Source organism: Pollachius pollachius (assembly GCF_949987615.1).
Source record: "Pollachius pollachius genome assembly, chromosome: 2".
Lineage (NCBI taxonomy): Eukaryota > Metazoa > Chordata > Actinopteri > Gadiformes > Gadidae > Pollachius > Pollachius pollachius.
This window is the reverse complement of record NC_136935.1, coordinates 7,821,867-7,836,449: the sequence shown is the minus strand read 5'-3', so window position 1 is coordinate 7,836,449 and position 14,583 is coordinate 7,821,867. Positions and strand designations below refer to the sequence as shown.

Genomic DNA, 14,583 nt, shown 5'->3' with positions numbered 1-14,583 from the left:
TGTGTTTGATCGTTTGTGTTGATCGTTTGTGTTACAAGTTGCTGTTAATCACTCATTCCCAGGTGGGATCATTCCTTGTTATGCTTTCATTCTGCCACTTGTGCAGCGTTGATGGTTGGTGATGGGTTTTCATGTTATTTAGTTAAGGTTAGTTAGAGCAGTAGTTAGAGGATCGGAAGACTCACGTAAGCTTTTATTTCTGGTCGGGAGTGAGAGTTTGCTGTCCCTCCGGAGTTAGCTTTAGTTAGGGTTTTCTATCTATTTTGTTCTATTTCCTTTCCTTGATTTAATACCATCACATCATATGTTTTAAAAAGCAATTATTAAATAAATTCATTATTTTCAACACCCTTTGTCTACAGCCTATATGTTTTTTGGTACTTTCTACGATCATTTGATGGTGAGGTAACAAGGGGAATAAAATATAAATTAATCAATGAATCACTGAAGAACAATGTAAAGTGTTAAAAGCAGTTCTGTTTATACTATAAATCCAACAATATCTTAAAGAGGTCCACACCTAATACATGAAATTAGTGATGGGCAGATGAAGCTTCATTAGGCTTTGAAGCTTTCCAGTCAAGTGGTTTGCAAAAATGTTTATTTCTCGAGGCTTCATGTGCAAACTAACACCCCTGCTGGTCAAAAAGTGCTACAGGAATAATTCATGCTATGAATGAGGATTACAATCACCTTCATATATATTGCATTTATGGTTCATGTATTGATCAAAATAAAAAAAAATTGGATTTGCATGTGTATTCATGTGTAACATGGAAATAAGTGAATACTGTAAAAAGTGTTTCAATATGTCATTTTCATCAATGTCTGATAAGACACTAACAAACACGACATTGACAGGACAATTGTTGTTTTAAAGTGCTACTGTGTTTTAACAAGGAAGACTGTTGCGCTTATCATATCATCATGAAGATGATATGAAGATGATTGTGCTTGTGAACATCGAAGAGGGTGGTATATGTGCTTTTTAATTTTTTTTGGTTTGTATTAGGGCTGGGCAAAGATTAAAAGTTTGAATCATAGTATTGGTGATTTAACTCGCGATTAATCACACATTTAAAATGATATTTTAAATCCACTTACTGCAATTGTAATCAGGCAGTCACTTACTGCAAGATGTGTAATTGAATGTAAAGTAAGTGGAACTAAATACAAATGATTTCTGATATGAATGTTGACATTCTGTGGGCAAAACCTTTCAAAATCAAAGTAAAAAATAAAATAAAATAAAAAATTTGAATGGGTTTACGTGTAATTGACGCATTAACTTGCCCAGCCCTGGTTTTTATTTAAGAACAATGTTTGTTGAACTGTGCTTGGATTTAGCCGATTCCTCTTCTTGGAAATCACTTCTCGAGTGAGCTTTGGAGAACACTCTCTCACAGGGAACAGATGAGGCTGGGGTGCACAAGTACCCAATTGCAAGCTTAAAGAGGTTAGGGTAAAGGCACTTCTGCCTCTCCCAACAGAGAAGCGGGTCATCGGTCCTCCTAATATTTGGCTCTGACATATATACCGCTGAACTTCCACTGTGGCATCAGCCGTCACATTGTGCGTCATTCTGGATGCCATCACTGTGGCATCTAGTTGACTCCACAGCTGGTTTCCTGAGAAGCAAAAACAGAAAATGTAAGTGAGGTTCATTATGAATCTACATTGACTTAACTTAAGGAGAAAATATTATTACCAGGTCTTTCAACTACATTATCTGATGAAGTTGATGTTGAAGCTGCTGGAGATGATTGGGGACTTTGGTTTCTTTCCTTCATGCCATTGGCACACTCAGATGTGAGTCGTCTCACTGCTTCATCAGCCTTGGTCTGACTGAAGAAACCTATTGTCTTGAATCTTGGGTCAAGTAATATAGGAAGTGACATAATGCTAGAGCTCTGTAAGGTATGTAGCTTTTCCCTGAGAAGCTTCATGAGGTGCTCTCCCAGCTCTCTAGCCAGTGGATCAGTGCTCCTCATTGCTTCCTCTCGGAGCATCTTCTCAATCATTTTCAGCAGTGGAATGACCTTGGAGCCGGACACTCTTTTCTCCTCTGAAAGCTCCACAGTGGCTTCGTGGAATGGAGACAAGATGGAAAGACACCCAGTGACGTTGGTGTATTCCTCTGAAGTCAATACAGGGATGTCACTGACCGAGCCACCCAAAGCTGCCCCCACAGGCTCTCTATGTTCCACCAGTCTCTGGAGCATTTGGAAGGTGCTGTTCCATCTGGTTTCCTCCTCCTGGATCAGCTTTAGTTTAGGCTTCCCCATCTGCTCCTGAATCAGTGCAAGCTTCTCCTTTTAAAAAACCAAAAATTATAGTTATTGTGAAAAATGGAGCACTAATAAACAAATAATGCATTAACAGATAATAATGCCAGTGAACCAACTTTGGCAGTTGTGCTGCTCCGGAAATACCCCACCAGCCTCCTTGCCTTTGTGCGAATAGCGGACAGCACATGGGTCAAATCAAGAGACTTCTTCACGATGAGATTTAAAGTGTAAGCCACACAGATGGGGTGGCGCAGCCTCAGTGCCTTGCCACAAGCAATCATGTTGGCTGCATCATCAGTGACAATACAAGTTATTATCCCCCATTCGTCCATGAGTGAGGTTTTCACACTTGCCAAATTCACAGCAGTGTGTTTATCTGGGAAATACACTACTCCTAATAGAGTTGACCTAAGACATGTGTTGTCCTCAATGTAATGGCATGTTGAAGCCAGGTAGGCATCCATGTTAATGGATGTCCACATGTCGGAGGTCAAACTAACTGCACTTACATTCTGTAATTGAAGTTTGGCCTTCTCAGCCTAATGGAAAAGAAGAAAAATAGTGGTTCACTTTTTATATGTAAAACTACCTTCATACTTTGTTACCAAACACACCTTCCTTGTTGGGATTACATAGGTTGGATCCAATTTTGCCACAAACTCTCTAAATCCCTGATCCTCCACAATGCTGAAAGGCTGTGTGTCTCCCACAATCATAGAGATCAAGGCCTCATCCAGCTCCTTCTTCCTGCTCACTGGAAGAAAACAACAGAAGCTTTGTGAATCCTGTATCAGTTCTGTCCATTTCATTATCATTGTGATTGATAAACAAATATGGTAACAAATGGAAGAGTATATTACTATAGTAGGATGTATACATTTTTTTGTTGGACTCACCTTGGCTTGGTTCACCTCCAGTGGCCTGAGAAGTTCCATGTAAGGCACGAAAATGCCTCAGGATAGATGAGGTGCTGTTGTTGTATCACAACTCCTTGGCACACAACAAACACTTGACCTTGTAATTAAATTAAATATATAAAAAATGTGTTGAAGAATGATAGTATATTGAATATATATAAAACATATATATATATATATATATAATATATATAAAACACAATAAAACATGTAGACTAATATAAATTAAATTCTACCTTGTTTAGAATAAAATAGGCTACCATAATAAAGAAACAAGATGAATAAATACTTACCTTATTAGGTGAAATTAGATTCAAGTGTTCCCATACTGGGAACTTGCAGGCTCCATGAAAACAATTGCAAAACTGACTTCAAATCGCACCGAAGAGGCAGGGCACGCATTGACGCTCTTATGTGAGGCTGTTAACACTCTTAACACTTCCTGGATTACTCGACACACACTCCGAAGCATCACGCCCCACGTCCCATCACTACATGAAATGTCTCTGTGGAGTGTGTGGATGATGGCTGGTTTAAGCAGCCTCACCTGGCCGAGTCAGTCTGGACTCTGGGGCTGGGTGAGTCTGCACACCTGTTGTACATTGAACTATCAGTGTGCAGAGGTTAAACCAGCCGTCACCACACACACTGAGGGAGAGATCTCCTGCATGGCAACATGGGCGGCCCTCGCACGTAGCATCGGAGCTCTAGGGGTCACACGGGGGTCAAACTCGCACACGTTTCAGCCCTCTTATGGCCGGCTGCTCACAGTAAATATTTCTTAATACTGCGGAACATTCACTAGGAAGGAAATATCCAACGAGAACCAAATCTAGATTATTCTAGAGCATAATTATTGTACATCAACAGTTTGATGAAGATGATGTCAACCATCATCTTCTTTCCCAGGATGATTTGAATGAACCAACGTCACCTCCTGCTGTGCGGATGGACTTTCCATCTCTATAGTTAGTGTGTGTTGTGATGAATCAAACTAAACTGACACTTACACTTCTTTAGAGCTGGCTTCATCCTCCAGACTCCACCGTGCTCCACACTGGGGAGACAAAGAGAGAGCAGCATGTTGTCTTTAAACAGGGAAACATTATTCACATGTTAACAAAGAGAGAGCAGCATGTTGTCTTTAGATAGGGAAACATTATTCACATGTTAACAAAGAGAGAGCAGCTTTTTGTCTTTAGACAGGGAAACATTATTCACATGTTAACAAAGAGAGAGCAGTATGTTTTCTTCAAAAACTTAGCGGTTGTTTCTAAATGAGAGCACATTGTCGAGTAATATAATGGTAACATGGTCCACTAATCCTTGTAGGAGACATTGTCCCTGAGTGGTGAGCTGTCCTCTCCATACCTGAGAGTGTCCAGTCTCCAGCTTGGATCCTCCAGTCCAGCAGAGAGCAGCGCAGCTCCTGAGTCTGGGTGATTGTAGCTCAGGTCCAGCTCTCTCAGATGGGAGGGGTTGGAGCTCAGAGTTGAGGCCAGAAAAGCACAGCCTTCCTGTGTGACCAGGCAGCCAGACAACCTACACACACACACACACGTACACGCACACGCACACACAAGCACACGTGTTGAACCATTGTGTAAAAATGTCTTGTCACTAGGGAAAAGACTGGTATAAATGTATTGGCGGGAGTCGACAGCTATTCAGACTATGGTCAGAACGTCCAAAACAATTCCTAAACAATCCAAAAATATAACGAAGAACTTCAACCTAAACAATCATTCAAACACTGAATAACTGAATAATGTAACATAAATCTTATCATATCAACAAAGAATGGCGACTTAAATTCGGTTAAATGTCTTCTGATTTGGAACCTTGTGGTGTAACTCTTTGCACGTTGATTTCAAACTGACCTGAGAGTTTCCAGTGTACAGTGTTTAACATTTGGCTCCATTGTAACAATATTTACCTAATATTCTTGTTTACTTTATACTTAAAGTTAACCTTACTTATACTTATACTTATTATCTAAGTGAGCTGAGAAATAGACTGATGTCATTGACTACAGAGGGATATCTGTCTGAGTGGTCAACCCAGGACCCTCTGAGGTGTTATGAATGCCAAAGGGCCAGGCCCCGGAACAGGCCCCGGAACAGGCCCCTCCGCCTCTGCTGACGCGGTTATCGCTCTACCAGTATTCCAACAATTTGGCTGAGAAGCCTCCATTTTATTCCACCATAAGTGTTGCTGAGTATTTGGAGACAGTTGCATTGTGTACTAAAAATGTCTTAAATGACATATTCAACTAAGGTTAGTCTAAAATGTGAATATTTTTAACAGACAGTAGTTAAACTGTCTGTTAAAAATGTTCTGAAGACTAACATGTTCCTATCTGTTTCTTGTGGCTAAGGCTGAGTATAGAGCCCTAAAGTAGAATAACATACTCTTCTTAAAAGGTTTCTTTGAAGACACGTTTTATGCAGTTAACATTTATCAGACACATTATAACTTTGGATTTACATTGCAAAAGTTTAAACAAGTTAAACTTTCATTATTTAATCATTTCATAAAAATAATAAATTATGTTTGATTTAAATCTGTTAATTTCTCTTTCACTTTTTAATTTCACATTTTAATTATGATTTACATCATACACAGTTTACATGAGTTAAACTTTCAATTGTTTCATCATTTATAAAACATTATGGATGCATTATTTATGTATAATTAAAACAACTGCATATTGTTTAAAGGCTGACAAATTGAGGGCCACCTCAAAGACCAGGAAGAGCGCCACGTGATTGACGTAGTGGAGGATCAACCTGATGATTACTTTGTTTTAATAACTGAGTAACAAGCCACAGGGAATGTTTCAGTGGATATTGTGGTGGCTCTTTTCTTCTTTGATTGGTTAGGACGGCACAGAGCCAAACACACTTCTGGGTACAGGAAAACTCACTGAGCATCTGGTGTGATTAAGAAGATATTTTTGATTCCTTACGATGAGCATGTTCTTTCTCTAAGCCACTAAACCATTTAAAAAAAATATTCAGCATTGCAAACAGCTGACGCCAATAACCAAATAGATCTTGACTCTATTTGTTTGCATCACACTCATGACCCAAACATGAGAGGGACAACATAACTCCAAGAATATGACACGTGTTAATATTGGACGTGTTTGCGTGCAGTGTATGTTCTCATAGGCTATCTGTTCATGGTGCACTGATGTCACCAATAAGGTCGCACAGAATGCATATGGATTGACAGTTAAAAAGAAGAACTATTAAATATTGGATTTAGTAAAACGTGTTTCATGTTACAAAATGTTACACATATCAGGAGTGTTTTATTATAAATTAAAGCAAATCAATATAGTTACGAACGGATCAAAATAAATCAACGCAGTAAGGATAGAGGAACTGAAATGACTGGCCCCTAACACTCTCAGGTCTTGACAGCGAGTAAATACGAGAGTATATTTGTCAATGTTTGGTAATAAGCAAAAAGCGTGAACCAATGTAAATTCTGAGTGAGTAAAAAGTAAAAAGTTCCCATATTTCCATACTACCTATAAGACTTATGTATACATTTATGTGTGTGTTTGTGTGTGTCTGTATGTGTGTGTGTGTCGTTCCCTACATGTGTATGGGTATGTGTGTGTGTCTATGTGTGTGCGTGTGTGTGTGCACACGCATATGTGGAGACCCACTCTATACTGTGCTGGGGGCCAAAACACTAGAGATGGCTTTGATCTGGATTCTGTGTGTCTCGTCCAATCACAGTCATGTCACTGGCTCCCTGCGGCAGGAGCGACTCATTCATGGCACAGCGTGGGGACCCTACTGCATGTTATTACTTTATATACACTTCATTTTGCAAGAACTGTGCTTGCAAAATGGCTCCATGTATATGCGGTGGAAGCCTCACAATGCAATCAGACAATAGTGTTCCACAGGTGCAGAATGGGTGTTAATAATTGTTCTAATTTATTTTTGGCCCTATGTTGCGGGAAAATCGTATATATACATATATATATATATAAAAAAATAAAATATATATTCTTTAAGTGAATACGGAGGCCTATAGGATGTGTTCATGGTTCAGCAACAGATAAAGCCAACGACTATTCTCTGTAGGAACTGCAGGCTCGCAACCGGTCACTGACCTTTCGACCTCGTGTGGGATGAAATAAGAAAAATGCAGAGCTGTAGCAAACTTAACCTCAGCAAGGTTCAAATACTGAAAGAACACAACGCCAACCCCTCCCGGTCAGACCGCTTGGTAATGAGACTGACATTATCGACGTGCGATGACCTCCCATCCATCCATCCTCCATCCCCTCCTAGGTTAACCGTATCCATACGCACCGCTCTGCTGCTCCAGCAGGGTAGGCAAAGCGAAGAGCAGGTAGCGGCAGGAAACAGACAACGGCAGAGGTGCCTCTCTCGACGGGTGTCTGCTAAAGCACAGAAGAGCTCGCATCTGTCAGAGGGCTGGGGATGTCTAACAAGAACTAATGCTTTTTATGAAAGCAAGAGGGGTCTTTTTTTATTTATTTTTATTCGCATCTAATCACAATGCCTATTCCCACGAGGCCGTCGCAGCCTGGCGCCTCCCTTCAGACTGCCGGAGCACCTCTCCTCTTCCAGGAGCAGTAGTATTTTTAGGATGTTGTGAAGCCTCCTCCACCACCGCCTGCATACCCAATGAGACGAGCTCGCCTTTAGGGGGATGTCGAGTTCTGAAGATGATGTCCTTTGGATTTGATTAATTCAGTGATAGAGAGGGAGAGAGAGAGGAAGAGAGAGAGGGAGAGGGAGAGAGAGAGAGAGAGAGAGAGAGAGAGAGAGAGAGAGAGAGAGAGAGAGAGAGAGAGAGAGAGAGAGAGAGAGAGGGAGAAGCTGTCCCTGACTGGAAATAGACTCTTTTTAAAAAATGACTATATTGTTGTTGTTTTCTTACTTCTCGCTGTTGTTTGGTCCCCCATTTCCTACTTATCTGGGTTTCAAGTCAAGATAGAAAACAAATAAGAAAGCAGTCAAATATATAAAATCACACACAGGCACATATACTTGATATATGTGCGTGTGTGTCTGTCACAGACACACACACACTCACACACACAGACACACACTGGCGCATATGACCATGGAAGAAAAGATGCGATTCAGAGGGGCCTCAGTTGTCAGTTGAATCATTATCATCATCATTATCATTTAATCATTGACAAAATCAGCCTGTTCTTCCCATCTGAGTCTGTTATTTTACTTTGCTTTCCCTAAAGGGTGTCACTTTCTAGTTAGTCACTAGTAGATTGCAAATGTGCGGAAGCGTAATGCAGTCACTTGGGAAAAAAATTGTTGCTCTTTTTTCTGAATTAACAAGTTTATTATCTCAGAGTTCTGAGATCCTTTTTCATGGCAAAAATATATCTGCTCTGTTTTTTTGAATGAATGAAATACCTCAAAATCCTAACAGTTAGTACCCCGTCCCTGGCTTCTCCTGGGGTCTAGATTGTTTAGTCCTTGTGTTCCGTCGCTCGCCCTAATAATCTCCTCCCTGTGTACAGTGTCACGACCCCCCCCTGTCTGACCACCCTCCTGTCACCGACCCCGTCTGACCACCCTCCTGTCACCGACCCCTCCCCTGTCTGACCACCCTCCTGTCACCGACCCCTCCCCTGTCTGACCACCCTCCTGTCACCGACCCCTCCCCTGTCTGACCACCCTCCTGTCACCGACCCCTCCCCTGTCTGACCACCCTCCTGTCACCGACCCCTCCCCTGTCTGACCACCCTCCTGTCACCGACCCCTCCCCTGTCTGACCACCCTCCTGTCACCGACCCCTCCCCTGTCTGACCACCCTCCTGTCACCGACCCCTCCCCTGTCTGACCACCCTCCTGTCACCGACCCCTCCCCTGTCTGACCACCCTCCTGTCACCGACCCCTCCCCTGTCTGACTACCTACCAGCCTTCAAGCCCCAAGTCCCGCCTTTACATATTTGTTGATCCTCTGTAAAGACCCTTTAATTTACTGTCTGTGTCGGCCTGACTCTGTGTCGAGCATTTGGGTCCACTCGCTCTACTTCCCCTTAACAGCTGCTCAGACAAAGCTTCACCAGAGGGGGGGGGGGGGGGGGGGGGGGGGTGCCCCTCGGTCATGACGTCAGACTTCCTCGGAAAAGGAAGTCTAACGTCACGTAAAGAGCGCCACCTGCTGTCAGCAGAGTGGAACGTTCGCGTCGTGTTTTCTGGAGAATGGCAAAAACATAGGATTTTACCCCTTTTCTCTCTAAATTGGGGACTTAATTAAGAAACAGTGATAAAATGGCATACATTACTATATTGACGATCATATAAAACAGATGACCACTTTTAAAACCAAAATAAATTAGTTTTTGATTCAGTGGTTCATTAGGGCTCCCCTCCCCTCAATGGAGGGGAGAGCTTCTCTTGGGATTTTGAGGGATCTCATTAAATCACAAAAACAGCACATTTATTTTTGCCATGAAATCTTATCTCAGAATTCTATGATAATTAACACAGTAATTCAGAAATAAATAGCAGATTATTATTCCATAAAAACTCAGAATTCAGAGTTAATTACGTCATTAATTCAGAAAAACAAGGGCAGAATTGATTTTCTCGAGTGAATTTACGAGTATGTTAGGCGGCATGCATACAATGATAATGTCTCGGCTTGTGTCAACTACTCCACTATTTAAGAATCACCTGAATGTCTGCTGATAGCACATCTTTATTATGCACATTGAGTAAAACTAACCTGAGAGTTTCCAGTGTACAGTGTGGACTCCCCAGTCCAGCAGAGAGCCGCTTCACTCCTGAATCCTGCAGATCATTGTTACTCAGGTCCAGCTCTCTCAGCCTAGAGGAGTTGGAGCTGAGTACTGAGGCAAGAGCTTCACAGCATCTCCCAGACAGATGACAGCCATTCAGCCTTCACACAAATAAAGTGAAAAAAGGTAACAGATATAAATCAAACATAATTATTGTTTATATGAAATGATTAAATTATAGAAGTGTAACTTTTGTAATTTAAGGCCAAAGTTAAAATGTGTCTGATAAATGTTATCGCCGCATAAATTGTGTCTTCAAAGAAACCTTTGAAGCAGAATCTGTTATTCTTCTTTACTAATTCTAAACTATCACTTTCTATTTTCAGTCATTAGTAGATAGCATATGTAACGTACAATAAACGACTAAAGATTCAAGTATGTTAAGTGCCATGAATACAATGATTACGTCTAGGCTTGTGACAACTACTTCACTATTTAAGAATCAGCTGAATGTCTGCTGATGGTAAAACGTCATTATGCAATTTGAGTAAAACTGACCTGAGAGTTTCCAGTGTACAGTGTGGACTCCCCAGTCCAGCAGAGAGCAGCTTCACTCCTGAATCCTGCAGATCATTGTTACTCAGGTCCAGCTCTCTCAGACTAGAGGAGTTGGAGCTGAGTACTGAGGCAAGAGCTTCACAGCATCTCCCAGACAGATGACAGCCATTCAGCCTTCACACAAATAAAGTGAAAAAAGGTAACAGATATAAATCAAACATAATTATTGTTTATATGAAATGATTAAATTATAGAAGTGTAACTTTTGTAATTTAAGGCCAAAGTTAAAATGTGTCTGATAAATGTTATCGCCGCATAAATTGTGTCTTCAAAGAAACCTTTGAAGCAGAATCTGTTATTCTTCTTTACTAATTCTAAACTATCACTTTCTATTTTCAGTCATTAGTAGATAGCATATGTAACGTACAATAAACGACTAAAGATTTAAGTATGTTAAGTGCCATGAATACAATGATTACGTCTAGGCTTGTGACAACTACTTCACTATTTAAGAATCAGCTGAATGTCTGCTGATGGTAAAACGTCATTATGCAATTTGAGTAAAACTGACCTGAGAGTTTCCAGTGTACAGTGTGGACTCCCCAGTCCAGCAGAGAGCAGCTTCACTCCTGAATCCTGCAGATCATTGATACTCAGGTCCAGCTCTCTCAGACCAGAGGAGTTGGTGCTGAGAACTGAGGCCAGAGCTTCACAGCATCTCTCTGACAGATGACAGTCATTCAGCCTATACCCAAAATAAAGTGAAAAAAAGTTAACAGATTTAAATCAAACATAATTTATTGTTTTTATGAAATGATTAAATAATAAAAGTTTAACTTGTTTAAACTTTTATAATGTAAATCCAAAGTTAGAATGTGTCTGATAAATCTTATCTCTGCATAAATTGTCTTTTCAAAGAAACCTTTTAAGCAGAATCTGTTATTCTACTTTGCTAACTCTAAACTATCACTTTCTAGTTTCAGTCATTAGTAGATAGCATATGTAACGTACAGTTAACAACTTAAGATTTAAGTATGTTAAGTGGCATGAATACAATGATTACGTCTAGGCTTGTGACAACTACTTCACTATTTAAGAATCAGCTGAATGTCTGCTGGTAAAGCTTCTTAATGCATATTGGGTAAAACTGACCTGAGTGTTTCCAGTGTACAGTGTGGACTCCCCAGTCCAGCAGAGAGCAGCTTCACTCCTGAATCTTGCAAATCATTGATACTCAGGTCCAGCTCTCTCAGACTAGAGGAGTTGGAGCTGAGAACTGAGGCCAGATCTTCACAGCATCTCTCTGACAGACGACAGCCACTCAGCCTTCACACAATTAGACAGGAACATGTTAGACAGTTTTAATTCATACATGAACAATGTAACTGTCTCTAAATACTCAGCATCACTATTGCACTATATACTTAGATTACATTTTACTGTATTGTAATACAAGTTCTTAGAGCACCTACAGAGATGTTTTGTATATTATAATAACTTTTGTATTGTAATATTATGTATATTGTGTTGTGTATTGTAATACATGTTATTTGTGAACCTACAGAGATGTTTTGGAGGCTTTAACCACTGGCAGCAGCCTCAGAAGACCCTCCTCTGAAACAGAGAATTTCTTCAGGTCGAACACGTCCAGCTCCTCTTCTGATGTCAGTAAGATGAAGACCAGAGCTGACCACAGAGCAGGGGAGAGAGATTCTCCAGAGAGTCTTCCTGATGTCAGGTACTCATGGATCTCCTCTACTAGAGAACGGTCATTCAGCTCATTCAGACAGTAGAACAGATTGATGCTTCTCTCCGAAGAGAGATCTCCACTTATCTTCTCCTTGATGTAAGAAACTGATTTCTGATTGGTCTGTGAGCTACTACTTGTCTGGCTCAGCAGACCACGTAGGAGACTCTGATTGGTCTTCAGAGAGAGGCCCAGGAGGAAGCGAAGGAACAAGTCCAGGTGTCCGTTCTCACTCTGTAAGGCCTTGTCCACAGCCTTTTTATAGAAACGATCAGATTTCTTTCTAATAAGAGTAGACCACCCGGATGGTTGTTCTTCTGAGATCAGATTGACACCACTGTCAATGAAGGTCTTAAAGACATAAAGGGCAGCCAGAAACTCCTGGATGCTTAAATGGACAAAGCAGAACACCCTGTCCTGGTACAGCCCACACTCCTCTTTAAAGATCTGGGTGAACACTCCTGAGTACACTGAGGCTGCTCTGATATCAATGTCACATTCTGCAAGGTCTGCCTCGTAGAAGATCAGGTTGCCTTTCTCCAGCTGCTTAAAAGCCAGTTTTCCCAGAGAAACAATGATCTCCCTGCTCTCTGAACTCCAGTGTGGATCTGTTTCAGCTCTCCCATTATACTTCTGGTCCCCCTGTAAGGACAGAACCCTCAGAAAGTGGCTGTACATCTGAGTCATGTTCTTTGGCATCTGTTCTTCACCCTGTGATGTTTTGAAGAAGTCCTCCAGAACGGTAGCAGTGATCCAACAGAAGACTGGGATGTGACACATGATGTGGAGGCTTCGTGATTTCTTGACATGGGAGATGATTTTACTGGCTATCTTCTCGTCTCTGAATCTCTTCCTGAAGTACTCCTCCTTCTGTGGGTCGGTGAACCCTCTCACCTCTGTCACCATGTCAACACACTCAGCAGGGATCTGATTGGCTGCCGCAGGGCGTGTGGTTATCCAGATGCGAGCGGAGGGAAGCAGGTTGCCCCTGATGAGGTTTGTCAGCAGCCCGTCCACTGAGGTGGACTCTGTGACATCAATACAGATCGGGTTGTTCTGGAAGTCCAGAGGTAGTCGACACTCATCCAGACCATCCAAGATGAAGACAACTTGGAACCGGTCGTATCTGCAGATTCCTGCTTGTTTGGTCTCAATAAAAAAGTGATGAAGAAGTTCCACCAAGCTAAACTTTTTATCTCTCAGTAAATTCAGTTCTCTGAAAGTGAAGGGAAATGTGAAGTGTATGTCCTGGTTGGCTTTGCCTTCAGCCCAGTCAAGAGTGAACTTGTATGTTAAGACGGTTTTACCAATTCCGGCCACTCCAGTTGTCATTATTGTCCTCATTGGTTGATCTCTTCCAGGTAAGGGTTTAAAGATGTCCTCACATTTGATAGGTGTTTCCTCCTTAGCTGGTTTCCTGGAAGCTGTTTCAATCAGTCTGACCTCATGTTCCTTGTTGACCTCTCCACTGCCTCTCTCTGTGATGTAGAGCTCTGTGTAGATTTCATTCAGAGGTCTCGACTCTCCTGCTTTAGCCATTCCCTCAAACACAAACTGGGTCTTCTGCTTCAGATGAGACTTGATTTTTTGTTGGCACTCAGCACCAACACCTTCTAAAATAGAAAAAAAGAGAAGAATTAATGTATCAAATAAGTACTGCTGTTTTTTACTCTTGGTGCCCTGTTTAAAAAGAATGAGAATCTTACTGCTCCGCAGTGAGTCGGCCAGCTCCTCCTGCTTCAACTGCTTCATGCAGAGCAGTGTGATGTCTAGTACACCCTCTATGGCGCGCCTCCTCTGCTCCTCTTCCTCACCATCCACCTTCTCCTCCTCCTCCCTCTGGCTCTCTGAGCATTGTGGGTAATCTGGGAAGAGGAACCTCCAGAGCTTCTCCACCTCTTTGTCTAGAAAAGCGTGTGCGTTCTCCTTGATCCGCTGGAACAGAACAAACATCAATGAGAACTTTACTGTGAACTAACTGAGGACATCAGAACCGTCTGTCCTGGATTCACGTCCTCCTGGTCTGAAGAGGGAAGCCTGGAGACTGTTAGCTCCAGGAGAGATGTTGTTCACATGTCATTCATAACTCAAGTCAGTCTTGTACATTTACATACCTTCAACTCTGTGTGTTGCTGCTGTACAGAGGGACCACTGGTAAACTTTGACCTCCCCTGGTGTTGTCTGTGGAGAAAACACCACACACACATACAAACACACACACACAAAGTCACTCTTCAAGGAGACCAAGCTGGGTCCAGGGGAGTCTGCCCTCTCCTGCTGCTCTGGGCTACAACACACACACACAC

The 14,583-nt window shown here is 41.8% G+C and overlaps 1 protein-coding gene across 16 annotated transcripts in view; it reads right to left on the bottom strand.

Moving 5' to 3' along the window:
- The window catches only part of LOC307070894 (NACHT, LRR and PYD domains-containing protein 3-like), a 37,601-nt gene that overhangs the window by 3,174 nt on the left and 19,844 nt on the right, over window positions 1–14,583 (bottom strand). For 5 of the 16 annotated variants that reach the window (XM_079729632.1, XM_079729630.1, XM_079729635.1 and 2 more), the window contains 9 exons: window positions 14,392–14,458; window positions 13,984–14,212; window positions 12,093–13,890; window positions 11,683–11,856; window positions 11,102–11,275; window positions 10,531–10,704; window positions 9,960–10,133; window positions 4,577–4,747; window positions 4,216–4,262 (listed from right to left, as the gene is read on the bottom strand). In XM_079729632.1, the coding sequence (XP_079585758.1) occupies window positions 4,216–4,262; window positions 4,577–4,747; window positions 9,960–10,133; window positions 10,531–10,704; window positions 11,102–11,275; window positions 11,683–11,856; window positions 12,093–13,890; window positions 13,984–14,212; window positions 14,392–14,458 (3,008 nt within the window). Of the gene's footprint in view, window positions 1–457; window positions 1,629–1,708; window positions 2,313–2,404; window positions 3,043–3,184; window positions 3,303–4,215; window positions 4,263–4,576; window positions 4,748–9,959; window positions 10,134–10,530; window positions 10,705–11,101; window positions 11,276–11,682; window positions 11,857–12,092; window positions 13,891–13,983; window positions 14,213–14,391; window positions 14,565–14,583 lie in introns of those variants that run through there. The other 11 variants (XR_013811590.1, XR_013811591.1, XR_013811586.1 and 8 more) reach the window with 11 other exon arrangements.